This window comes from Oncorhynchus mykiss, chromosome 25 (genome assembly GCF_057628025.1).
Source record: "Oncorhynchus mykiss isolate SJ-2025 chromosome 25, ASM5762802v1, whole genome shotgun sequence".
Lineage (NCBI taxonomy): Eukaryota > Metazoa > Chordata > Actinopteri > Salmoniformes > Salmonidae > Oncorhynchus > Oncorhynchus mykiss.
This window is the reverse complement of record NC_143046.1, coordinates 58,723,328-58,749,526: the sequence shown is the minus strand read 5'-3', so window position 1 is coordinate 58,749,526 and position 26,199 is coordinate 58,723,328. Positions and strand designations below refer to the sequence as shown.

At 44.6% G+C, this 26,199-nt stretch overlaps 2 protein-coding genes across 2 annotated transcripts; one reads left to right on the top strand and one right to left on the bottom strand.

The window, feature by feature from the left end:
• Positions 1 to 1,367: 1,367 nt before the first annotated feature.
• On the bottom strand, positions 1,368 to 13,652 carry rpap1 (RNA polymerase II associated protein 1). Its single transcript, XM_021584535.3, has 24 exons — positions 13,173 to 13,652; positions 12,490 to 12,664; positions 12,039 to 12,187; positions 11,845 to 11,937; positions 11,508 to 11,691; positions 11,132 to 11,296; positions 10,821 to 11,036; positions 10,124 to 10,239; positions 9,926 to 10,024; positions 9,739 to 9,840; positions 9,489 to 9,656; positions 9,211 to 9,390; positions 8,915 to 9,049; positions 8,616 to 8,786; positions 8,276 to 8,433; positions 7,310 to 7,480; positions 6,973 to 7,168; positions 5,831 to 5,940; positions 5,439 to 5,634; positions 5,071 to 5,208; positions 4,323 to 4,465; positions 2,302 to 3,073; positions 1,834 to 2,103; positions 1,368 to 1,709 (listed from the first exon to the last, which is right to left on the bottom strand). The coding sequence occupies exons 2-24, from the start codon at positions 12,659 to 12,661 to the stop codon at positions 1,560 to 1,562; spliced, it is 4,254 nt and encodes a 1,417-aa protein (XP_021440210.2). The 5' UTR covers positions 12,662 to 12,664; positions 13,173 to 13,652; the 3' UTR covers positions 1,368 to 1,559.
• An 848-nt stretch (positions 13,653 to 14,500) lies between these two features.
• On the top strand, positions 14,501 to 22,722 carry LOC110505361 (transmembrane protein 151B). The gene is made up of 2 exons (XM_021584537.3): positions 14,501 to 14,790; positions 21,041 to 22,722. The coding sequence occupies exons 1-2, from the start codon at positions 14,686 to 14,688 to the stop codon at positions 22,613 to 22,615; spliced, it is 1,680 nt and encodes a 559-aa protein (XP_021440212.3). The 5' UTR covers positions 14,501 to 14,685; the 3' UTR covers positions 22,616 to 22,722.
• The last annotated feature ends 3,477 nt before the right edge of the window (positions 22,723 to 26,199 follow it).

Here is a 26,199-nt window from a genome sequence, read left to right as displayed (position 1 = left end):
ATTATTGGTATCTACATAGTACATTGATGTGAATCACACTGCTGCACTCTCATTTAGCTATTTGTGCCTTACGGATTGTGGTTGTTGTAGATGACAATGTGTATTTGAACCAAAAAATGGTTGAAAATCAAGAAGTTTAAGCTGCCTATCAATCATTGTTTTTAAAACCAGTGGACAGCCAGTGAAAAATATGCTCTTGCAACAGCTGCATAGTGAGGATCCCAGCCTATGGAATAAAAGTGGGGCTTTAGTGCTCAATCTAATTCATGCTGATAAAAAAAGAATCCAGAGGCCTAATGGACACATGCTCATACTCACACTTTTGATTGCCCTTTTAAGTCAATCTGTAGTTGCTACATCCATTTTTGGATTTATAAATTATGCATATTAATGTAAAGATATAATTTAATCATATTATTATATGTAGTAGAAAGCGATGTGTTAGAAGAAGCCTACATAACCAACCCATAAAGTAAAATGTAACATCCATGTGACCAGCTATGTAACCTTTAACATTGATGTATCCTGCAATTGATGTCATTCAATTGGTAACATACATTTTTGTCTTCTTCTAATGCCTCTTAACGGGAAAGTAATCTAAAAGTAATGGAATGTAATCAGATTATGTTACTGAGTTTGGGTAATCCAAAAGTTACGTTACTGATTACAATTTTGGACAGGTAAACAAGTAACTGTAACGGATTACATTTAGAAAGTAACCCACCCAAACTTGCACTACAACAATATAGCCGGCTTCATCAAGAAAATGTTTCCTGTCAACAAAGGCATATGAATAATCTCAAGAAGCTGTATTTGTAAAGTGAAATATGTCCCCCGGTATTAAAAAAAGCATCTGAATCCAACTTTTGTCTGAACAGCACCATATTCCTTGAGTTAGACACCAAGCTGCCATTAGACCACGCACTTTACACGTATATGGTGTGGTTCGGAAAAAAATTGGATTGAGAAGTTTATTTGATAGCAAATTATTGGTGGTAAGTAGAGTTCATAGAGATTATACAAATGCCTTCGTTGACAGGATTTTTGTTGTTGACGTAGTCGGCTATATTGTGGTAGGGTTATTCTCGGTCACGACCCACCAGAACGATTCACAACTCAGGGAGTCCAACCAATACACAGACTCCCGATGTTGTGTCCCAAAGCTATGCCGCAGGTAGCCTAGCGGTTGAGAGCGTTAGGGTCACTGGTTCAAATCCCCGAGCCAACTAGGTGAAAAATCTGACGATGTGCCCTTGAGCCAAAGAGCTTAAAATCGAATTGCTCCTGTAAGTCGCTCTGGCTAAGATTGTCTGCTAAATTACTCAAATGTAATAAAAGACTAATTAACTTCTCCAACAGTGCTGAAGTTACATATACATACAAAAGCATCTTTATTCAAAATACAGACGCAGTTTTGACAGACAATTCCAGGCACCTTTACAGCACTCTCTTTATCCTTACACACTGTTTCCAGTAAAGCCCTCTTGGACCTGGTACCCTTGGCATGACTACGGCGCTCCAAATGAGAGCCACGATCTGTCCCCCCTTCCTCTCTGTCCTCATTCCCCCTTGCTATCGCTCGTCCCCTGGGTCCCCAGAACACTCTCCAGCCTGCGTTGCCGGATGGGAGGCAGCTGGTCGTAAGTGTTGAAGCCCAGCTCAGCGTCTTTCTGGGGCAGCCTAAACAGCAGCAGGTGGCTCCTCAACACCTAGATAGGATAGGACAGATGTTAGGGGAGAGGAGGAATGGCAGGAGGATAAGAAGGCTGTGGGGAAGGAGTCAGGAGCAGTGGAGAGATGGAAGACCCAGGGGGAAGGCGAGTGAGTGTGTACCTCATCAGTCAGGTAGTGAGTCTTCCTCAGGAGGCTGCGACGGGCTGTTTCCACCTGCTGGTCCACACCCTGGGCCTGTGACGTGCTCTGTACCTGTGACGCTGCGTCCTGGGAGAAGATGAAGGTGTTAAGGTGGGACAGAGCCACCACGTAGAGCACAGGACACCAGCACAGCCTCAGTGTCCCTGTCACCAGCGCCCGGAAGTAGAGGCGCAGCAGAGGGAGAGAGTCCTCCGGGGGTGACGTGAACCTCTCCATAGGGACGGCCAACTAGGAAGAACACAGAGAGAGGGGCTCATTTAGCCTCTCTTTATGTCACATGTTTTTAGACACATTGTCAAATGGCACAACGTTGCAGCAAGTGACAAGAGCCCCAAGACCTCCATCTACTGGCTGTCTACACAATAATGTACCCTGTGCTCTCTACCGCAACATTCAATCCAGTGTGTTAACCAGCCTTCCGCTCACCTGTTCCAGAGTTACCCCTAGGGAGCGCAGCAGGCCCACGTGCTCCCCAAACAGAGTCAGCCTCATGGTGACACTGAAGCGCCTCTGCAGAGGCAGGAGGATGACGCAGCCAAACAGGGGGTCCCCGAATGACACCGCCTCAAACTGCCCCACCAGGGCAGAATAGAGGTCATTGAAGGAGGCCAGGCCTGTAGGAGGGGAGTTGAGGTCCAGAGCCTCCAGCTGAGAGGGCCTGGTGAGCAGCCTGAAGAGAGCCCAGGTCAGCCTCTGGACAGGCATCTCCATGAAAAGATCACTGGAGCACAGGAAGATACAAGCCAGACGGGCCAGCTTGGCTACAGGCAGTACTACCCTGAGGGCATCCTCCCTCCAGACCTCCAGCAGCAGCAGCCACTGCAGGCAGTGTGTGACCGACTGCACTGCCCCCGCAGGGAGCGACTCCACCTGCAGGCCCCCTCCGTCCGGTGCACCCGCCCGCTCGTACAGGCTGACGAGTGGCAGGAAGGGCCAATCGGAGGGGAGAAAGGGTCCAGAAAGTTCTGGGAGGAGCTGGGTGTTGAGCCAGGGCGTTCTGCCCAAGTGGAAGTCCCTGGAGGAGAGGACAGAGGGCTCCATGTGGGCCAGGTGGGAGAGGTAGCAGCCCCGGACAGAGGGCAGCTGGACACAGGCTTCCCTCAGCAGAGGACCCAGGGTCTGGAGGGGAGGGGAGGAGCGCTCCTGTACCCGCAGCTCAGACATCTCTGCAGCCTCAGGCCCTCCAATCTGACCCTCTCTGGAAGACAGGGAGAATGGAATGGTTGAGCTATACAGCACTGAGTTCAAATACAATAGGTCCTTTACAAAAAGACTAATGAGGCAGGTTGGCAGTGGCATCAGAGGAATACCAGCTATGGAGCAGTGATCTAACTTAAAGTGAAAAGGTCAGGATATAGCTCCGGAGGCTACTATTTGGTGCAACCTCGATATAATGCGAGATGGCTTAGCATGACATAGCTTAATATCCTGTTGGAAAGGATTTATAGTCATAGTCCTCTCACTCAACACCGACAAAACACAAAAGAGATTGCCATGTGTTCTAAATAGCCCATCTGCATAGCAGACCTGGGTTCAATAGTAGGTATAATTATTTAGTAGGTATATTTATTTTCTATCATATACTTGAGCTGGGTTGAAACACTGTTTGAACCCAGGTCTATACATAACGCAGAAAAGTCCCACCCCGAGGAAAAAAAAAAAAACAGTGCACTTTATGTGGACTTGAGATCAAAGCCCTTAGTCGTGACCTTTTGAAAACCTGCTTCACATTTATTTCTAAAACAAATTAGATCCAGACAATGGAAATGTAAAAACAAAACAGAATGTCAGAATTTGTTTAAAGAAGAAAAAAAGTGTGTGCTTAGCAGAACAGATGCTGTGTAAACATAAACCACTCTATTGCACATGGTGCACAATGCCCACGAGCAGCCCACCCCTGCCATAAACTACATACATTTGCAATGAATCAACAAGTCGTCGTCGTCCCCCCCTTTTCCCCCCCAACATTTCAAATTTGGCCATACGTTTAATGCACTGCAAACCACCCTGGCTGAAGTACATCTCCTCTTTCAACAACAATGTATCTTCTGGCCCTGCACCTCAACACAACAAATATTTCACTACATTGGAATTCCAGAGTTTAAGTTCTGTTTTATGAAACTTAATTGGATAACTCCTTTTGGGTTGGCAATGTTGCTGTGAGGAGAGGCCACCATGTATGTACATTTGCCCCGGGGAACCTTCCTAATTCCGTAGACAACACTCGTGAGAGCATTCGCTTTCAACAGAACTTGGCAAAAAGAAAATGAGAGAACCTCATTACCTTGTCATATATCATGTCTGTATGAAATGTGATAATTGTTTGGAAAAAAGGAATTATTTAAAAAGAAGCTTCATTGCCTCTGGGAAGACTTCTACCTCTAGTCTAATGGCTTCGAAACCTATGACCTATTGAGAAATGGAGACAGTATCACTAAAAGACTCACGGTATGAAGTCTTTGTTGAAGACCATGGTGGCCATGAGTTCATGGGCCAGGTATTCACTGCCAGGTAATAGCCAGGGAAGCATTACCAGAGACACGTGGTGAAACAGGGCAGCATGCTTGGCCACCTCTGGGTCAGTTGGAACCTGGAAGCATTGAGTACAAAAAGGTAACTCATCCAAAATGTCCAAATCACACAAAGATGATCATGGCAAACTAACTGTATCTGAAATATTTAACGGAGGAACTTGTCAAGTGACAACAAGTGGAGACATCAGATGTACATATGCACCTCTTAACAGAATCACTGGTCTGAGATACAAAGTGACTCAATGACAACATCAGATGTACATATGCACCTCTTAACATAATCACTGGTCTGAGATACAAAGTGACTCAATGACAACATCAGATGTACATATGCACCTCTTAACATAATCACTGGTCTGAGATACAAAGTGACTCAATGACAACACAAGATGTACATATGCACCTCTTAACAGAATCACTGGTCTGAGATACAAAATGACAACACAAGATGAGCCTACTGGGCGATGGTAAACAGCATGACCCTGAATGACTATATGGGTACCAGTCTGTTTGGCTAACATTCCACTCCTTGTACTCCGGGCCAAATGCCAAAGGTGATGTTTAGCATGGCAGGAGTGGAAAGGAGTGGAATGATAGCTAAACAGACTGGTACCCAGACTAGCCTAAGACTGAGTGATGGAAGTTGGGCTCTATACACTACCAGTCTACAGGCCAGCCTCAGCAGCAGGTAGAGCAGGTGGTGTTCATGACGCAGGACCCAATGAGACAAGGTGGGCTTGGCTTGGCCACAGCCACGCAGGTATCCTAGCACAGCCTCAAAGAGAAGGAGGGAGCTGAACTGAACAGAGAGAACATAGGAGAGAGATTAGTCCTAGGCCCACTAGCCCACTGTAAGGTAAGAAGACAATGACATGAATGTGAATTGTTTCCTACACATCTCCGAATCAACCACTAGATGGTGGCAGATATCCATTCCGATCCACGCAGAACAACACCAAACGCTTGTGGTTTACACCGGACAGATAAAAGTCACATTTAGAGAGTAACTACAGCTTCATAAGGACGTACTTTGCGGACCAGGCCTCTGTGGATGCTGGTGAGGGTGTCCAGGAGGTAGCACAGGGAGGTAATGAGGGGGAAGGGGGAGTTGGGTCCAGGCAGACCCCCAGCAGACGTCCACCCGGCGCAGTGCAGACCAGGCAGACTGGGGATGGTCTCAGGGGCGGGGCAGCAGGACTGAGGGTTACACACTGCCGAACTACACCTGGGAACACGACACAGATAGATCACAACAGAGAGACAACACACTCCCAGAGTATCATCCTACAGCACTGGATCAGGGGCCAGACAGAAAATGCATTAACCACACAGAAAGAGCAACATCCCCTCCATTAAGCTCTGCAGTAAGGGAGTAAATCACCACAGATGTAGCCCTATGCTTCTAAGTAGATGGGACTCACTTGAGGTTGTTAATCAGGCTGTGAACAGCCTCGTGGGACAGCAGAGGGAGAAGAACCTCTGAGGTCAGCATCTCCAGCTCCTGCAGACACTCCACTGGATTGAATGAGCTCTGAAAGGGTTGGCACACCAGATTAGAGACGATGAGTAAAAGCAATGATCTGGCCAATGATTTTTCTCTATTTCTGCTGTAGACTTGCTTGTGTGTTTTGGATCATTGTCTTGCCGCATGACCCAGCTTCGCTTCAGCTCATGGATGGATGGCCTGACATTCCCTGATGCATAGCAGTTTCTTTAATGATGGCAAGTCGCCCAAGTCCTGAGGCAGCAACGTATTCTTGACCGTTGGTATGAGGTTCTTCCTGTGGAATGCAGTGTTTGGTTTTTCGGCAGACAACGGGGCCCATGTCGTCCAAAAAGTAGACTTAAGTTTGCCAAAAAGCACCTGGAAGCACCTTTCTGTTCTGTATCAGAGACTTTTAAAAGGGGAATGTCAGGCCATCCATCCGTGTGCTGAAGCACAGCTGGGTCATGCAGCAAGACAATCTAAAACAAACAAGCATGTCTATATCAGAATGGCCGAAAAGCAAGACATTTCACGTTTTTGAATGGCCTACTCAAAGTCCAGACCTAAATCCGATTGAGATGTGGCAGAACCTGAAACGAGCCGTTCATGCTTGAAAGCCCACAAATGTTTCCAAGTTAAAGCAGTTCTGCGTGGAAGAGATGGACAAAATTCCTCCACAGCGATGTGAGAGACTGATTGACAACTACAGGAAGCGTTTGGTTGCAGTAATTGCAGCTCAAGGTGGGACAACCGGTTATTGAGTGTAAAGGGGGCAATTACTTTCTCACAAGGGGAATTGGTTATTGCATAACTTTGTTTATTAAATAAATGAAATAAGTATCAAATGTGTTATTTGTTCACTCAGGTTCCCTTTAATATTAGGTTTTGGTTGAAGATCTGAAAACAGAACATCAAACAGGGGGCAAATATTTTAACCACAGCACTGTAGTGGAAGCTTATTTCCAATCTGTACTGATGAAGGACGACGAGGACAGGCAGTTAGGACTATTTAGATACAATTCTGGTCTGATCTTTTAATTCCCTTGTTGAGTACTGCTATAGTTTTTATACAGTCACCTGGATGGAGAGCTGGGAGTAGAAGGCCCCCATGTAGACAAGGTAGGCCGGCACCAGTCTCAGGGTGCTCTCCCTCTGGACTGGCTCCCCCAGGGTTCTCACACAGCCCTTCAGCAGCCCCAGCACTGTGGGCTGCAGACCTGTCACATGACCCCACGTCACCGGGGGTGGGGGAGGACACTCGTCCCCCTGGGAACTGTAGTGAAAGTAGAGGTTTTTCACTGTTGAATCCAATGGCTATTAATACAAAGCAGCACATCATGGAGTCACATGAAACACGTCAAAGCTGCAGGAGTGAACATAGTTAGAAGTGGTAAAGATCCAGAGTGTGTGTTACCTGACCAGGCCAGCCTGCAGCTCCTGATGGCAGCCGGCGGTGTGTGTGACCTGTGTGAGCAGAGTGAGGAGGGCCTGGAGCCTGTGGAGCTCCAGAGGCAACAGGGGCTCTGAGGGGCGCCAGGGCCGGTGGGCAGACTGCAATACTCTCACCAGGATGGGGTACAGGTCCCTGGTAATGGTAGAGGGAAGAAGATGTGCTGCTGTAATATTCACCCTGAGGGACAGACTTGTTTTTGACGCAGCTTTTCCTGCCATGTATAATCTAACACCAAGCAATTATACCCATCTGATCTGGGTTGTCTGTGGTATTAAGCAATACCTTTGAACATGAAATTAGGAGGAATACAATTTTTTTAACACAGCGTGTCCATATGGCTTATTACGGCCCCACCATCCCCCAAGAGCCTAGAGATGTACACTCAGTGTCTAAAACATTAGGGACCTTTGCTCTTTCCATGACATAAACTGACCAGGTGAAAGCTATGATCCTTTATCGATGTCACTTGTTAAATCCACTTCCATTAGTGTAGATGAAGGGGAGGAGACAGGTCAAAGAAAGATGTTTAAGCCTTGAGACATGGATTGTGTATGTGTGCCATTCAGAGGGTGAATAGGCAAGACAAAATATTTCAGTACCTTTGAACAGGGTATGGTAGTAATTACTGGTTTGTGTGTGTCAAGAACTGCAACGCCGCTGTTTTTTTTAAAGTTCCAACAGTTTCCTGTGTGTATCAAGAATGGTCCACCACTTAAAAGGACAACCAGCCCAACTTGACACAACTGTGGGAAGCATTGGAGTCAACATGGGCCAGAATCCCTGTAGAACACTTTCGACACCATGAGTTCATGCCCTGACGAATTGAGGCTGTTCTGAGGGGGTGCAACTCAATATTAGGAAGGTGTTCCTAATGTCTTGTACAGTCCGTGTAGGTGATGTTTGGAGGTTTGAAGACCAGTGACTCACATGTACAGGTTACAGGCCTGTCCGTAGCTGGCTGCAACGGCCCACAGCCGGTAGGCCTCAATGCTGACCCTCAAGGCCTCCTCTGGCTCCAGCAGCAGCTCGCTGGGCTCTGGGGCAAGCAGACGAGACAGACGCTCCCGCGCACCTAGAGAGTTCAGCTGGGGAACACAGTCAGGGCGACTTCATTCTACAAGTCTATTAGACAAGATCATATATCACATCATGATCATAAAACACTTATGCATCACTCCATCATATTAAAGTTAACCAACAGAAGAAGGCTAAGTGTAGCATTACTACCTGAGGTAAGCTTGGGTTTGAAAACTCTCTCCAAACTTACCAGCCTGGCACAGGCGTGCCTGCCAGTGGTGGCCAGGACGCGTAGCAGCTTCATGGCATTGGCCACGGGCAGTCCGTATGTAGACTGGAGCGTGGGTGAGGCGGGCACTGTCCAGGAGCAGGGCAGGAACTCTGACATAACAGTCTCCATCAGACGAGGGCAGTCCAAGACCTGCAGTGACAGTCCAGATAGTAGTCATACTACAAATGTTAACTCATGTCAAGAGGCTTATAGCTAATAAAACCAGAGAGCGGCAGAGATATGCCAGAGGGCATTGTGGGCAGTGTAGATGATGTTACCTGAGTGGCTGCAGAGGAGGAGTGTCTGGCGATTCGGATCAGGACTCCCAGCACGTCCTGGACCACCCTGGGTGACGGGCGGATCACCTCGAGGATGTAGCGGAGCCTAGGAAGCAGCTTCATCCTCAGTAAACCCTGAGACAGAGAACCAATACAGCCGACATCTTTACACAATGCATTTATCCCTAGCACTACTCCACAGGGTGCAAAGACATTGAGGCGCAGAATCACAGAGCGAGCGATAGTGGAGAGATAACGGAGTGTTGGGATGATTAATCAGTCTGCTCTCTAGTCACCTTAACGACATCATTCCTGGCCACGTCATGATCAGTCTTCTTCTCTTCCTTCTCTTGAGCCGTCTCTCTCATGACCTCGGGCAGCCCCTCGTCTTCCTCATCCTCCTCTTCCTGAGCAGTGGGCAGTAGAGGAAAAGAGGCCAGCCCACGGAACCATGAGAGAGTGCTGTCCAGACAATCCTGAAACAAGACAGGGACAAAGATTTTTAAAAAATTCTCTCACCGTGGTACACTCTAGTGGTGATGATACAAAGTGCACTGTAAGCAAGGTCTCTTACCTCGTCGTCTGAGGACACCAGGAGGGCTCGGAGTGCGTGCACGGCGGCGGACACCACTCCCTCCACATTATCGTCCAGTGAGAAGCGCAGCAGGAAGAGAAGGCCAGCATCCAGCAGAGTGGACACCACACTGCCCCTGAGAGCGGCTGCAAACTCGCCAGCCCGCGCCTACAGGAACACCGATCCCCGATGTTAATTAAAGGAGATTCAACTGCCTTTTGATGTGATCGAACTGATTGACAGGCAGTACCTTGGTGAGGACGTGGGCCAGAGTGTTGAGTGCCAGGCGCCGCTGCTGGATCACCTGACTACGAGAGAGAAGGAAGAGCTCCTGCAGGGAGTAACCAGCCAGCTGAGGGAGACAGAGAGAAGACATCAACAGGCGTATTCTCTGGAAAAACTTCCAGGAGATGTGTGTGTTAGTGCACTATGCTGACCTCGGGCTCCTCTCCGTGGTGGTGAAGACCAAGGTGGGTGGGCAGGTCCTCTGTAGGCGGGATCAGGGTTCCGGCAAAGTCAAAGCGAGCCAGCATGGCCTGTCATCGCAGAGACACAGTGATAGTCACTAGGTGAGACAAACACACAAGCTCCTCGCATCTCTTGACAAAGTGTTCCGTGTAAACAGTAGTTAGTACCTGCTTGGTTCCTTTCCGTCTGGGGGCAGGCAGGTCCCTGATCCATTCCAGTTTCTCTGGCTCCAGCTTGTCCATGTGCACCCACTCCTTCTGAGGCTTGACTGGCAGGTCCTCCTCTGGAGAGATACACGGTGGTAATGCATCATTAGTACGATATTTAGCACTATTTGTAAAGCACTTCATGGGCTAAATATCCAAAATGATCAAGATCTGAATCGAAATCATGTTTTGGGGTAACTCGAATGCATCTAGAGTTACTCTAGCACCTCAGTCATACATTTCTCTCCTATCAGTGTAATGGATAATAAAAGCTTGTAATGCTGGCATTGCTGTCTGAAAACAATCCAAAATACAGTAGGCACGCACTGTGGTCCAGAAACGGACAATAATTCTTCCTCCATGTTCATACAGTATGTCTTGGGCTTTCCCCCACGATCTCCATTACACAAAGTAAATCTGAATTTGGCCAGCTTCCTTCTAATCAGGCAGATTTAAATCAGTGTTCATCCCTGGTATTCTAGTCACGGAGCTCCAAGGCATCTTTTTTCTGCAATACGAAATGACTTGTGCAATTAGCTGAAAGGAGAGAGGAAACAGTTGGCAGACATCCAGGTGTGCTATAGGACTGACAGTGCAGAGGCAGGCTCTCTTGCTAATTCATAATGGAGTTACAGCACATTTGTATAATGTCTTCTACCTTTCATTGGCGGTTGGGGGGTTGGTTCGTCCTCATCTTCCTCTCTCTCCATCTCTACCTCCAGAGGATTCTGCTCTGGCTTCTTGGCGCCTATCATGACGGTTTCTTGTAGACGCTGTTCCCCGAGTCTCTCATCCCGGGAGGTGGACGGCTGTGGGGCAGAGGCTAGCGCTCCCTGTGCCTTACGAGACCTCACAAAGTCAACAAATCTGGGATCTGAGAGGTACACAATATGATTGAAGGTTTAAAAGGCTCACATCATAGCCTTACCAAACACAGCACACAATCCTCAAATAGCAACATGTGCCTACCTAGCTGACCCAGCAGCCTTTTCTGCTCCTCCAGGATTTCGCCATTAGACATGGCCTGTAGTTTGGCCTGGTTCTCCTGGTGGATCTTCAGCATTTCTACTGTACTGTCTGACCCACCAAGTCCCTGGCCAGATACCAGCCTGGGGCCCGCCATTGCACTGAATCCTGGAAGAAAAAGAGAGACATGAGCAAGTTTTCCCAACTGAACAGTTTAGTATTGGCTGGCAAGTGGGACAGTACAAAACCAAACAGGCCATCCCATTCAGTGCGAGCCAAGTTGGGCCTTCAGAGTAGACATCAAAGTACAAATTATTGTCTGCCAGGAATACATTCTTTTCAACTTTATGAAATGAATTACTGGAACTCTGGTACTTACTGTCAAGTCTAGAGGGAGGTTGATCCATCTCCATGGTGGACTCTGGAGAGAGGTTCAGCACCTTGGGTCCAGATGTTTGACCCCTGGATTCTGGTGCAAAGTATAAAGGGGTATTTCCCTCTTTTATTCTCTGTGCTGCAATCTGTCGGGCAAAAATGCTCCTCTTTTCACCAGCAGCTGGAACCTAGTGTAACATAACATAGTTTAGAGGAATAGTTTGTGTGTATCCATAACTTGTGAAGCACCATTCTGGATTAATTGTACCACATATAGTATGAGGTCAATTCTGTAGTAACTGATTGATCCTCATAACAAAACTGAGCAATTGAGCTCCTACCATGCTCTCCATCTCAGGCCGGTGTAATACTTTAGGAAAAGCAAGGCCTGTGAATGCTGGTAAGGACACTGGTGTAGTGCTAGTGTCCCTTTCCTAAGGGAAGAGAAGCAAAGTGTAGGAGTTGAGGTTGAGACACAAACAGAACTGTGTGTGGCTCTTCTGAGCAGGAGATAGATGGCGAGAGTATCACTCACAATGATCTTAGATAGAACAGCACTGATGTGCGTGTCATGTCTGTCCAACCTCTCCTCTGGGTCCTCATCCTCGAAGCGAACACGATCGACTTTGAGGCGAGACTTTTTGGGAGGTGCAGGAGTCAGAGTGGGGAGCTCATCTGGAAGATCTAAAGAAAGAGATGCACAGCATCATATTATTAACAATCAGAAAACCTAAAGTTGTGTTTGGGCTCCCCGCTACACACAATCAACTATCTTACAAAAAGGTGCATGACAGACTTACTATGGCTGCGTTTACAGAGACAGCCCAATTCTGATATATATATATATATATATATATATATATTTTACCATTCAGACCAACTCTGAAAAAGATCTGATGTAAAAATATGTTATGTGATTGGTCAAAAGACCAATTAGTGGAAAAAAAAGTTCAGCAATGGGCTGACTGTTTACACAGCCTATGAACCTTGGATTGTGACCACATCTCTCTGGTCTCCTTGAGCCCCATTGGTGTCTCCTGATCGCTTGTCCGGCCGCCGGACCACATTGACAGTGGATGGGGTCCCCGAGGCAAGAAACCTCTCCTGCTCTTCTAGGAGGTCAGCCTCCGAGTCAGTGGGCTTGGGACGCCGTATCATCCCCTTACAGATAAAGGAACATCTTAGACAAAAGGATTTAACTATCTGTAAACATAGTGGGGTATCACACAATACGGTGTATGGCTATGTATTACTTTGTTTAGGTACAGGGCTGTGATATTATACTATTACCACATCAGAAAATAACATTTTAACTAAGCTTTCAACCAATTACATTCTCATCGTCTGTCACCTAATGGTACACCATATCATGTCAACACCTCTCCTGCAATTTGAATGTTAACTAGCTTAGCTAGCTGTTCAAGAACATTGTAATTTACAGGCAAGGATCCAGCAGCTAATTAACAGAGATCGTGCCTTGAAAACCTAGCTAATAGTGATCATGACATGTTCATGATCGCAAAGTGCTTAGCTAGCTAGCCAAAGTAGCTAGTTGGCGTTAGCTTGCTGGCTAGCTACAGCCGGAGCATTCCTGCTTTATTATATGGGACCGTTGCAATGCCATACATTTTAAAACGACATGTAATTTCAATGTATTTGTTGAATTCACCTTCAGTAAGAAATCCTCTGGGTTATAATTCACAGAAAACCGTACACAACGTGAGTGCAAAACTCAAAAACATCCACTAACAAGGTGGCGGTTACTTCCTGTGAAAGTGTGACGCCCACAAATCCGACTTCAAAATAAAAGTTATTAGAAAGTCCACCATGAATGCACTAGAATAGAGTAATAATACAGCTAGAACAATGAGACAGATTTTTCACCGGATGTATAAATATGAAGCATCGGTTGCCGTTTCTACTCACTACCAAATATGGTGATGAGAGGAAGCCCAGTGGTCGACAGTGGGAGAATATGGATTTTGGCCGACATTCTACCAATTTTCTCATCGAAGAAACATTTGATCTCAATACAGTTCTGTTTCCAAAACAAACAGTTGTTACGAATAGAGTGGACTAAGTTTTGTAAACTTTTCCCTTTGTCAACGTTTTTAAAATTGCGTTCTTTTGGAGTTGCACATGCGCACTTCAAAGTTGGCGTTCCCTAATGGAAATATATATTAGAACGCGCCAATAGGATCACGCTATCTCGTGCTTGTCTCTGCCCACCTCCTTCAAATCAAAATCAAATCACATTTTATTGGTCACATACACTTATTTCGCAGATGAAATTGTGGGTGTAGCGAAATGCTTGTGTTACTAGCCCTGACAGTGCAGTAGTATCTAGTATCCTTGCTTGTTCTGCCCAGTCATTAGCTCACATTGGAAACGACAGGCTGTGGTCTATCTTGGGTTAGGTATACATTTTTTGGGGAAATAACGTTAATTTTTATTTTTATATATTAATATGATAACAGCGAATGTGGATAGGTGTGTACCTATAGCAGGCTATGGTTTTATAAATACTAGGAATAGGCTACTTTCATCGATATGATGATGAATGTAGGAATAATGATGAGGATGAATCAGTTTGTTAGGTCACAACGTAGGCTACATTAGAAGTCATACATTTATTTTCTATGGGTGTAGGATTTAGAAAAACATCTCACTTTTTTGAACGAGGCTTTCTGGCTGCAGTCGACAACTGGTGCCTAGAATTGTTCCTTGCCTACTTCATGTAAAGTGATGTGGTGATTGAACAGTCGCATCCTCTTATTTAATTGGGAAACAGATGCTGATGCTGAACACGCACATCGTTGAAAGCTGTTGAAAAAATGATTATTGTAAAAAGCGAATGACATCACTTTCTCTGTGCAAGGTAGCCTAGAGTCGAATATTTTGACATTCATTTTAGATATCTGTTTATTTCGCACGCATGCCCTTCAACCTGCGGCATTTCGGTGTTTAATTTATCTATTTTTTTATCTGCTCTTGAAGGTATCCGCATGCCTCTGCGGTCAAATCGTCCCCGCCCCCCGGGTTCAAGAGATTGGAGCTCTTAAAAGCGGGATCCCCATTCGCCTTGGCTCCAGACCAGATGATCTGAATCTGTTGGGGACCAGAAAAGAAAGGGGTAGCCTACTGGAAGCTTTGACTTGATTCTGCCATGTCCAGACAGCAGCATGTTCTCTCCCGATTTGGAAACGGATACCACTGCGGAAGACACAGCGCCCAACACCCCCAATGATGGAGAGTATGCACCTGCCAGCATTGATGTACTGGAGGAGGTGAGCGAAAGGATACGCGGTTGAACGTAGATTACATAATAGTAATGACAGCATCATCCTGAGAATGCGCATAATGATGTATTTTTAATGAATTAAAAGTATATGATAGATAGCCTTCTAGCCTACTGTATATATTTGGTGGAAAGGCAACTTTTTCATTGGTGCAAACAAGTGCAGCCCGCAGCCTTATAAGAAAAGGCACACAATGAATAGGCCCTTACCTGTGGACCTATATCATTTTGATTGTTGCTATTCATGAGTAACTTGGTGGGGAAATGTCTATTTTCTGACAGAAGTTTGATCAGATTTAGATATGACTATCCTTAGGCAAACACCTTTTTAAGGGAAAAAAGTGGGCAGAATTTTTGGGGGCGTTTCCCCCCATATCGGACAACCCCCTCTCTATGCGGAAAATGGCCCCCGAAGATTAATGTGTTCAAATCCATTTATATGTTTTTTTTATGTAGGAGTGTTTTAGTAATTGATTCTTAAAAGCTAAAGTCTAGGTATATTATTTCAATCAAATAATGGAACAAAATGGGAGAGGGGGGGGCAAAACTCGGGAGGCAAACATACCAACTTAATATTGTACCTTATTAAAAAACAATTAACATTTTTCTCTCTAACCAAGTGGATTATTTGTATTCAGACTCTCCTACTGGTATAGTGTATTAGGAAAGTATTTATACCCCTTAACTTTATCCACATTGTTACATTACAGCCTTATTCTAAAATATATATATTTTTAAATTCCGTCAATCTACACACAATACCCCATAATGACAAAGCAAAAACAGTTTTTTCGATTTTTTTTGCAAATGTATTAAAAATGAAAAACTTAAATATCACTTCTACATACAGTACGTATTCAGACGCAGTACTTCGTTGAAGCACTTTTGGCAGTGATTACAGCCACGAGTCTTCTTCGGTATGACGCTACAAGCTTGGGACACCTGTATTTGCAGATTTTCTCCCATTCTTCTCTGCAGATCCTCTCAAACTCTGTTAGGTTGGATGGGGAGTGGCGCTGCACAGCTATTTTCAGGTCTCTCCAGAGATGTTTGATCAGGTTCACGTGCGGGCTCTGGCTGGGCCACTCAGGACAATCAGAGACTTGTCCCGAAGCCATTCCTGCATTGTCCTGGCTGTCCTGTTGGAAGGTGAACCGTCGCCACCAGTCTGTGGTCTCCAGCGCTCTGGAGCAGGTGTTCATCAAGGATCTTTCAGTACTTTCCTCAGTTCAATTTTCATGACTAGTCTCCCAGTTCGTGCCACTGAAAAACATCCCCACAGCATGATGATGCCATTACCATGCTTCACCGTAGGTGTAACAGTATAAATTTAGTCCGTCCCCTCGCCCCTACCCGGGCTCAAACCCGGGACCCTTTGCACACACATACAACTGACACCCATGCAGCATCGTTACCCATCGCTCCACAAAAGCCGCAGCCCTTGCAGAGCAAGGGGAACCACTACTTCAAGGTCTCAGAGCAAGTGACGTCACCGATTGAAACGCTATTAGCGCGCACCACCGCTAACTAGCTAGCCATTTCACATCAGTTACATAGGGATGGTGCCAGGTTTCCTCCAGACGTGATGGTTGGCATTGAGGCCAAAGAGTTCAATCTTGGTTTCATCAGACCAGAGAATCTTGTTTCTCATGTTCTGAGAGTCCTTTAGGTGCCATTTGGCAAACTCCAAGTGGGTTGTCATGTGCCTTTTACTGACAAGTGGCTTACGTCTGGCCACTCTACCATAAAGGCCTGATTGGTGGAGTTCTGCAGAGATGGTTGTCCTTCTGGAAGGTTCTCCCATTTCCACAGAGAAATTCTGGAGCTCTGTCAGAGTGAGCATCAGGTTCTTGGTCAGGAAGGTGACCAAGGCCTTTCTCCCCCGATATCTGTTTGGCCGGGTGGCCAACTCGAGGAAGAGTCTTGGTGGTTCCAAACTTCTTCCATTTAAGAATGATGGAGGCCACTGTGTTCTTGTGGACCTTCAATGTTGCAGAATTATTTTGGTACCCTTCCCCAGATCTGTGCCTCGACACAATCCTGTCTCGGAGCTCTACGGACTATTCCTTCGACCTCAAGGCCTGGTTTTTGCTCTGACATGCACTGTCAACTGTGGGACCTTATATAGACAGGTGTGTGCCTTTCCAAATCATGTCCAATCAATTGAATTTACCACAGGTGGACCACAATCAAGATGTAGAACCATCAAGGATGATCAATGGAAACAGGATGCACCTAGGCTCAATTTAGAGTCTCATAGTAAAGGGTCTGAATACTTATTTACATAAGGTGGTTTTTGTATACATTTGCAAAGAATTCTAAAAACTCGTTTTTGCTTTGTCATTATGGGGTATTGAGTGTAGATTGATAAGTAAAACATTACATTTAATCGATTTTAGATAAAGTCTGTAACGTAACAAAATGGAAAAAGTGAAGCGGTATGATTTCCGAATGCACTGTATAACGAAGGTTGTAGCTCTAACTTCATTAGATTATTTATATACAGTACCAGTCAAAGTCATTCCAGAGTTTCTTTATTTTTACTATTTTCTACATTGTAGAATAATAGTGAAGATATCAACACTATGAAATAACACATATGGAATCATGTAGTAACCAACAAAAGTGTTAAACAACTTTGTTACGTTACAGCTTTATTCAAAAATTAATTAAATAAAACAAATTCCTCAGCAATCTACACACAATACCCCATAATGACAAAGTAAAAACAGGTTTTTAGAAATTGTTGTATTAAAAAGAAAAATCAGATACCTTATTTACATAAGTATTCATACCCTTTGCTATGGGACTTTGATCTCAGTGCCATCCTGTTTCCATTGATCATCCTTGAGATGTTTCGGTGTATAACTTTTCTAAATGACAAAATATTTAGATCAATGTATCTCAAAATCCTTTGCTTGGAATGACTTAAGTTGAGATGAGATAGATGAAACCCCACTCCAACCTATTCATCAGATGCAAGAAACTGTACTGAGTGCAATTTCTGTATCACAAAATATTCTGTTCTCTGGAGTCTAATAATGGCATCACAAATGATTTACCAGCAAAATGCTATTTCATTTAATAGTTTCTCAGATTGGATGGAAGTGCAATCAAATCAAATGAAATGTATTTCTATAGCCCTTCGTACATCAGCTGATATCTCAAAGTGCTGTACAGAAACCCAGTCTAAAACCCCAAACAGCAAGCAATGCAGGTGTTGAAGCACGTTGGCTAGGAAAAACTCCCTAGAAAGGCCAAAACCTAGGAAGAAACCTAGAGAGGAACCAGGCTATGAGGGGTGGCCAGTCCTCTTCTGGCTGTGCCAGGTGGAGATTATAACAGAACATGGCCAAGATGTTCAAATGTTCATAAATGACCAGCATGGTCAAATAATAGGGCTGGGACAGGTAGCATGTCCGGTGAACAGGTCAGGATTCCATAACAGAACAGTTGAAACTGGAGCAGGAGCACGGTCAGGTGGACTGGGGACAGCAAGGAGTCATCATGCCAGATAGTCCTGAGGCATGGTCCTAGGGCTCAGGTCCTCAGAGAGAGAAAGAGAGAATTAGAGAGAGCATACTTAAATTCACACAGGACACCGGATAAGACAGGAGAAGTACTCCAGATATAACAAACTGACCCTAGCCCCCCGACACAAACTACTGCAGCATAAATACTGGAGGCTGAGACAGGAGGGGTCAGGAGACACTGTGGCCCCATCCGATGATACCCCCGAACAGGGCCAAACAGGAAGGATATAACCTCACCCACTTTGCCAAAGCACAGCCCCCACACCACTAGAGGGATATCTTCAACCACCAACTTACCATCCTGAGACAAGGCCGAGTATAGCCCACAAAGATCTCCGCCACTGCGCCACCCCAGTCACATCAATAGCCAAGAGCAAGATATGGCCTGTATGATGTCCACCCCTACCATTATATCTACATGAATATACTATAATTCTGCATTCAAAAGTACATTATTAGGTATAAGACAGAAAACAACATAATATTCCTAAGAAATACATGTTCAAGAAGACAGAGCCTAGTAATGCCATGGATATGCGAGGCACAGAGAAGCTGGATTTTGTAACCTGTAGTTAATGATGTGTACTCTGAATGCTGGAGTTGTACCTCCTGTCTGTCAGGCTATAATTACACAAATTCCATCTGGGGAATTGGATGTGTGCAGCCTACCGTGAAATATAATATGGTTTTTTTTGGTGATACATTTTTTATTGTGAGATTTGCTGTCCCCCCCAGAGGTCCTGACCCATGATGCTGTGTTGCCCTGTATGAGGATGCTCCAAAGTGGTATTTTTGATTTGTGTCGACACCTGGTTTACATGTCCTGTCTGAGTCAGCCCTTTCTGTCATCAGCCTCAGCATTGCTGACTGAACTCTCCCTTTATCACATATCAGTTCATTCAATGTTTCTCGCATGAGAATGAGAAGGTGAAAAGACCATGACACTTTGTCTATGTGGTCAGTTGATCGTCATGGATGGCTGTTGTACACCTGAAAAGACCTGAATTAGGTGAAACAGTCAAAACATGTATGCTTCTTTACAACAGGACAAAAGTACAAATACAGTATGTACACTTACCCTGCCTAAACGTTTTATGTCCAGTTGACTTAGGTCTGGGACACTATACTTATTGTACTGGAAATAAATAGAGCACCTCTGGGACAATGCTTCTGCTGAAGAGGACACATTTCATTGGCAGTCATAATTGCAAATGTGAGCAATTTTGAAGATGCCAGGACAGACCGGGGTAGCCGCAATCAGCTCTTCACTTGACACTTAGCAGATATACTGTACAGGGTACGAAGAATGTGTAATCCAATTACCTGTGCGTTTGATTCTGTTGTGGTCAAGTTAAGTATAGAAAGTCAATGTTCATTTTAGCAGCAGAGGTCACTGGGGGATTGAGGATACGCTTGCCCTGTTGGAAATGGCGCCTACTTACTGTAACCCATGCAAAGATGGTTGAAAGGTTAGCAGTAACATAGTGGTGAGGAAGGATTTGGGTGGAATGTTAGAGTTGTACCTAAAGTTATTTGCAGTTGTTTCCAGTGGTGTAAAGTACTTAAGTAAAAAATAAAATTAAGTCGTTTTTGGGGGTATATGTACCTTAATTTACTATTAACATTTTGGGCAACTTTTACTTCACTAAATTCCTAAAGAAAATAATGTACTTTTTACTCCCTACATTTTCCATGACATCCAAAAGTACTTGTTACATTTTGAATGCTTAACAGGATAGGAAAATTGTCCTATTCACACACTTATCACACTTATCAAGAGAACATCCCTGGTCATCTTTTGTAAATTATGTCTGAGTGTTGGAGTGTGCCCCTGGCTATCCGTACATTTTAAAAACAAGAATAATTTGACAAGAACCATCTTGTAATAATTATTGAAATTATTGCAAAAGTCAATATAAGAGTTTATACTTTTGATACTTAAGTATATTTAGAACCAAATACCTTTTGACTTTTACTCAAGTAGTATTTTTACTGGGTGACTTCCACTTTTACTTGAGTAACTTTATATTAAGGTATCTATACTTTTACTCCAGTATGACAATTGGGTACTTTTTCCACCACTGGCTGTTTTCATTGAGCAAAGTAGCCTTAAATGAAATTCCTGCAAGCTACTGTACATGGTAGCGCTTCAACCTCATTTACTGTACTTGGAGTTTCAAAAAGCTCAGCACGTTACAGCTCTGCTATAGTAATTAGCATTTTGCCGACAGCAATATTGGAGCACTGCATTTTATTTTTAGGCTCATTGGTGTGTACTCACTTTTCATCATGTTTTACCATTCTCTTTCATATGGTACAGTAGATCTATTATTCATGTGACCCTGTTGCTTTCTGACCCGTTGAAAACCTTTCAACCTGTATAGGTAAATCTGTATAGGTAAAGCTGTATAGCTAAAGCCTACATTGTGATCCAGCTCTCCTTAAACACAGAAATATAGACAAACTGATCAGACATGGCATGGCAAGAAAGAGGCAACGTAAAGAAGCGATTGTACTTTCATTAGAGATTCCCTAGGGAATTCTGGAAGTTCTTCAAAACACTGTTCTCCTTTTAATAACTCTGCTAAAAGCTATTTAAATGCAGCCATTTGTCATCCACAACTATTTTTTAAAAGTTAGAGTATTGTATGTAAGCTTTTCTCTCGCTCTCTCCCTTTTCACTTCTCTCTCTCTCTCCCCCTGCAGCAGCGGCCTGTGAAGCAGTCACTGAGTGCCTGTATGTGCCGAGAGTCCCACTGGCGCTGCCTTCTCCTCTCCCTACTCATGTACAGCTGCCTTGGCACTGTGGCTTGGTGCCAGCTCACCCGAGTCACAAAGCTCAGCTTCGACTCATCTGTCACCTCCCTGACAGCCTCCATTTCCTCACTCAGAGGGGTTGGCATGGGAGGCCGCTCTATGATCTACCATGACAGCCCCTGCTCTGACGGCTACGTGTACATCCCTCTGGCCTTCCTGTTCATGCTCTATGTCGTCTACCTGGTAGAGTGTTGGCACTGCCGGGCTTGCAGTGAGCTACAGTGTAAGGCTGACGTGGATAGCGTATATGAGCGGGTATTGCGGATGCGACAGGCTCGTCCGTGTGTTTGGTGGAAGGCCATAAGTTACCATTTTGTTCGGAGGACCAGACAGGTGACCCGCTACCGGACCGGGGATGCCTACACCACCACCCAGGTCTACCATGAGCGGGTCAACACACGCGTGAGGGAGGGAGAGTTTGACTACAGTCGCTGCGGTATGCGGGACGTCTCACGGGATCTACGTGGACTGGAGAGCCACCCGGCGACAAGACTTCGTTTCACCAAGTGCTTCAGTTTCGCTGGGGCCGGACCAGAAAATAATTACCTCAACCAACGTGCCAGGTTCTTCTCAGAGATTGAGGGTTTGGATGACTACATGGAGGCTCGGGAAGGGATGCAACTGAAAAACGTGGACTTTAAAGAGCACCTGATAGCCTACGTGGACCCTGACCGGCTTCCCTGGTATACTTCTCAGGTGGCGTTCTGGTTCACTGCTCTGCTCATGCTGTCCTGGCCCCTGAGGGTGCTTATAGAGTACCGTACAGCCTTTGTGCACTACCATGTTGAGAAGCTCTTTGGGCTGGAGTACAGCCACAGCAGCCCCTCTCCAACAGAGGAGGAGGTTCCCATCAGGAGTGGTCTCCCTCGGGTAGATACTGTGGACAGCACTGAGCTGGAGTGGCACATCCGCTCCAACCACCAGTTGATCCCCAGCTACTCAGAAGCCATGCTGATGAACCTGGGGGCTTCGGACTCTGGTACAGCTGATGACACCAGGTCCTCTAACTGCTTCCTGCTAGACAGCCACCCAGCCCAGAGCTATAGCACACTGGTGCAGGACTGTGAGCACTGCTGCCAGCTTCAGAGCGAGGTTGGACAGAGGCGGGCCACCACCAGCTCCAGCTGTTCCTCCATCTTCTCCCATCATGCCTTTCACTCCCGCCTCTCCCTGGACACCTCACACTTCTCACTGTGCCGGATGTACGGCTCTCGGCGCACCGTAGGCCTGTGGAGGAGCCGCAGCAGCACACTGACTGACCGCTGCTGCGTGGATGAGCAGTGTTGCCGTTCCTACTCCAGCCAGCTGGCTCTCAACGAGAGCCCGCCCAGCTACCGGGACGCACGCTTCTTCCCTGTCCTCATTGTGCACCGACCCGAGGGCTGCGGTAGTGGTGACTCCACCACAGAGGTGCGGCGCTTTTATGTCCGCCGGGGGTCCTGCTGCCTGGAGACCTCACTCTGAGGGACCAAGAGACATTTGACTGATTCAGTAACAATATATTCCAAATTATATTGAGAGTCCAAGAGCATATAAAGACTGTTCTGTTGACAGGACTGAAATTGTGTTACACACTGGCTCTGTGTTGTATGCTCAGATTCATATAAAGGCTGCATAGTTCTCAGTCTCATGTGCACGTTGGATCTGTATTGGTATTATCTCCTGCTGCAGACATGATTGTGAGTCAAACTAAAAAGAGCTGGATTTGAATGTTTGATTCAGTGATGACCAGCTCTCAGTGAGGTGCATTTGGCATTATGTCATCGTGAAAAGTTTCCCTTTTCTGTTTAAAAAAAAAAAGGACATGTGTATTGTCTTGTAATGATAAGCGAATCTGGGGAGATTGTGTTCACATTGCCCTAAAAAAGTGAATCTCGAGATGGTCTGAGTTCAGTTCACTTTGGGGACTCTTGAGGGTTCTGAGTTCCTTTGGAGAGTTCACACTCTCCTGATGGGCCACATGTTTATTACTGTTACCCTGTTTAGTCATCATTGCCAATTTCAAAATGCTTTCATTGACACATTCTGAGTGTGTTTTCACACTTGGTCCCTTTCAGACAATTTTTGGGAACTCAGTGCGGTTCGCTTAATTTTTTTTGTGCAGTGTGAACTCTCCAAAGGAACTCAGAACCTTCAAGAGTCCCCAAAGTGAACTGAACTGAGACCATCTCGAGATTAAATTTTATAGGGCAATGTGAACACAATCTCCCCAGGTTCACTTATCATTATTCACCCACCACACACTAGCCACTGCAACACCATTTCCCAAGACATAACCCCTCACATTGGTGCCACAAAAGAGATGTGCAAGTTTGTGGAAAACAACGTGTGCCGTTGTTGGATATTGATTAGCGATTGTCAAGGATGTACAGACATTCCAAAATATGTGTGGAGTTTTTAGTTCAGATTATTTGTTTGCAATATGTGATCTTTTGGCTAAGAGAGAGCTGTTTATTCGATTGTGAGGTTTGAACATTATGAGAAGGCAACAACATATTTGGTGAGAATCACAACATAGGACCTAGAATTGATTATGTACCCAAAAAGAACAGTAGCCTTGGGTGTACAATTTAATTACAGCCTTATCTTCAGTTATTCTTCTGCTATTTATTATGTTACCAATAATATGAACATGTTAATACCTTCTGATTATTATTATTATTATTATTATTATTATTATTATTATTATTATTATTATTATTATTATTATTATTATTATTATTATTATTATTATTATGTCTCATCTTTTAACTAAATTAAATATATTAGCTTCCAAAATGTAAGTAGGTGTGTCTAGCTGTCCAATAACATTGATGGAATGGCTTGTCCTGCACTTTGTAAAAACCCAGAGTGCATTGAGTGAATGTTGAAAACAGGAACCAAAATCTGTCTTAGCAATGTGAAAGCAAAGACAACTCAGACCACAAAATAGGGGAAGTGAACTGGCAAAAGTGTTGAGTCCTCATTTAAAGGCAAGGGCAATGTGAATACAAAGATAACCGAGTTCTTTAGATTCTTTTTTTTAAATCCTAGAGTTCACTTTAAAAGAGGACTGAGATTGGTGTTGTTTTAGGGTGTTTTCACATATAGTCCTCTTGAAAAGAACCAAAGTCACAGAAAATCAAACTGCCTGATCTACATAGAACACAATATTGAGAAGTTACATTTTCTTTGCTTTTGCATGTTTCTAATGGAACAAAATGTATCTGTGTCAAGTAAGTGAAGGTAACATACTATGTACACTACCGTCCAAAAGTTTGGGGTAACTTAGAAATGTCCTTGTTTTCGAAAGAAAAGCAAAAAAAAAAATGTGTCCATTAAAATAACATCAAATTGATCAGAAACACAGTGTCGACATTGTTAATGTTGTAAATGACTATTGTAGCTGGAAACAGATTTTGAATGGAATATCTACATAGACGTACAGAGGCCCATTATCTGCAACCATCACTCCTGTGTTCAAATGGCACGTTGTGTTAGCTAATCCAAGTTTATAATTTTAAAACGAATTGATCATTCGAAAACCCCTTTGCAATTATGTTAACACAGCTCAAAACTGTTGTTTTGATCAAAGAAGCAATAAAACTGTCCTTCTTTAGACAAATTGAGTATCTGGAGCATCAGCATTTGTGGGTTCGATTACAGGCTCAAAATGGTCAGAAACAAATTACTTTCTTCTGAAACTCGTCAGTCTATTGTTGTTCTGAGAAATGAAGGCTATTCCATGCCAGAAATTGCCAAGAAACTGAAGATCTCGTACAACGTTGTGTACTACTCCCTTCACAGAACAGCGCAAACTGGCTCTAACCAGAATAGAAAGAAGAGTGGGAGGCCCCTGTGCACAACAGAGCAAGAGGACAAGTACATTAAAATGTCTAGTTTGAGAAACAGACGGCTCACAAGTCCTCAACTGGCAGCTTCATTAAATAATACCCGCAAAACACCAGTATCAACGTCAACAGTGAAGAGGCGACTCCAGGATGCTTGGCCTTCTAGGCAGAGTTGCAAAGAAAGAGCTATATCTCAGACTGGCCAATAAAAATAAAAAAATTAAGATGGGAAAAAGAACAGACACTGAACAGAGGAACTCTGCCAGCATCCCGGAGTCACCTCTTCACTGTTGACGTTGATACTGGTGTTTTACGGGTATTATTTAATGAAGCTGCCAGTTGAGGACTTGTGAGCCGTCTGTTTCTCAAACTAGACATTTTAATGTACTTGTCCCCTTGCTCAGTTGTGCACAGGCAGAGTTCCTCTGTTCAGTGTCTGTTCTTTTTCCCATCTGAATCTTTTCTTTTTATTGGCCAGTCTGAGATATGGCTCTTTCTTTGCAACTCTGCCTAGAAGTCCAAGCATCCTGGAGTCGCCTCTTCACTGTTGACGTTGATACGGGTGTTTTGCGGGTATTATTTAATGAAGCTGCCAGTTGAGGACTTCTGAGCCGTCTGTTTCTCAAACTAGACATTTTAATGTACTTGTCCTCTTGCTCTGTTGTGCACAGGGGCCTCCCACTGCTCTTTCTATTCTGGTTAGAGCCAGTTTGCGCTGCTCTGTGAAGGGAGTAGTACACAGCGTTGTACGAGATCTTCAGTTCCTTGACAATTTCTCACATGGAATAGCCTTCATTTCGCAAAACAGGAATAGACTGACAAGTTTCAGAAGAAAGGTCTTTGTTTCTGGCCATTTTGAGCCTGTAATCGAACCCACAAAGGCTGATGCTCCAGATACTCAATTAGTCTAAAGAAGGCCAGTTTTATTGCTTCATTAATGATAACAGTTTTCAGCTGTGCTAACATAATTGCAAAAGGGTTTTCTAATGATCAATTAGCCTTTTAAAATGATAAACTTGGATTAGCTAACCCAACGTGCCATTGGAACACAGGAGTGATGGTTGCTGATAATGGGCCTGTCACGTTCTGACCAGAGTTCTTGTGTGTTTTCCTTGCCTCTGTACGCCTATGTCAATATTCCATTCAAAATCAGCCGTTTCCAGCTACAAGTGATTTACAACATTAACAATGTCTACACTGTATTTCTGATCAATTTTC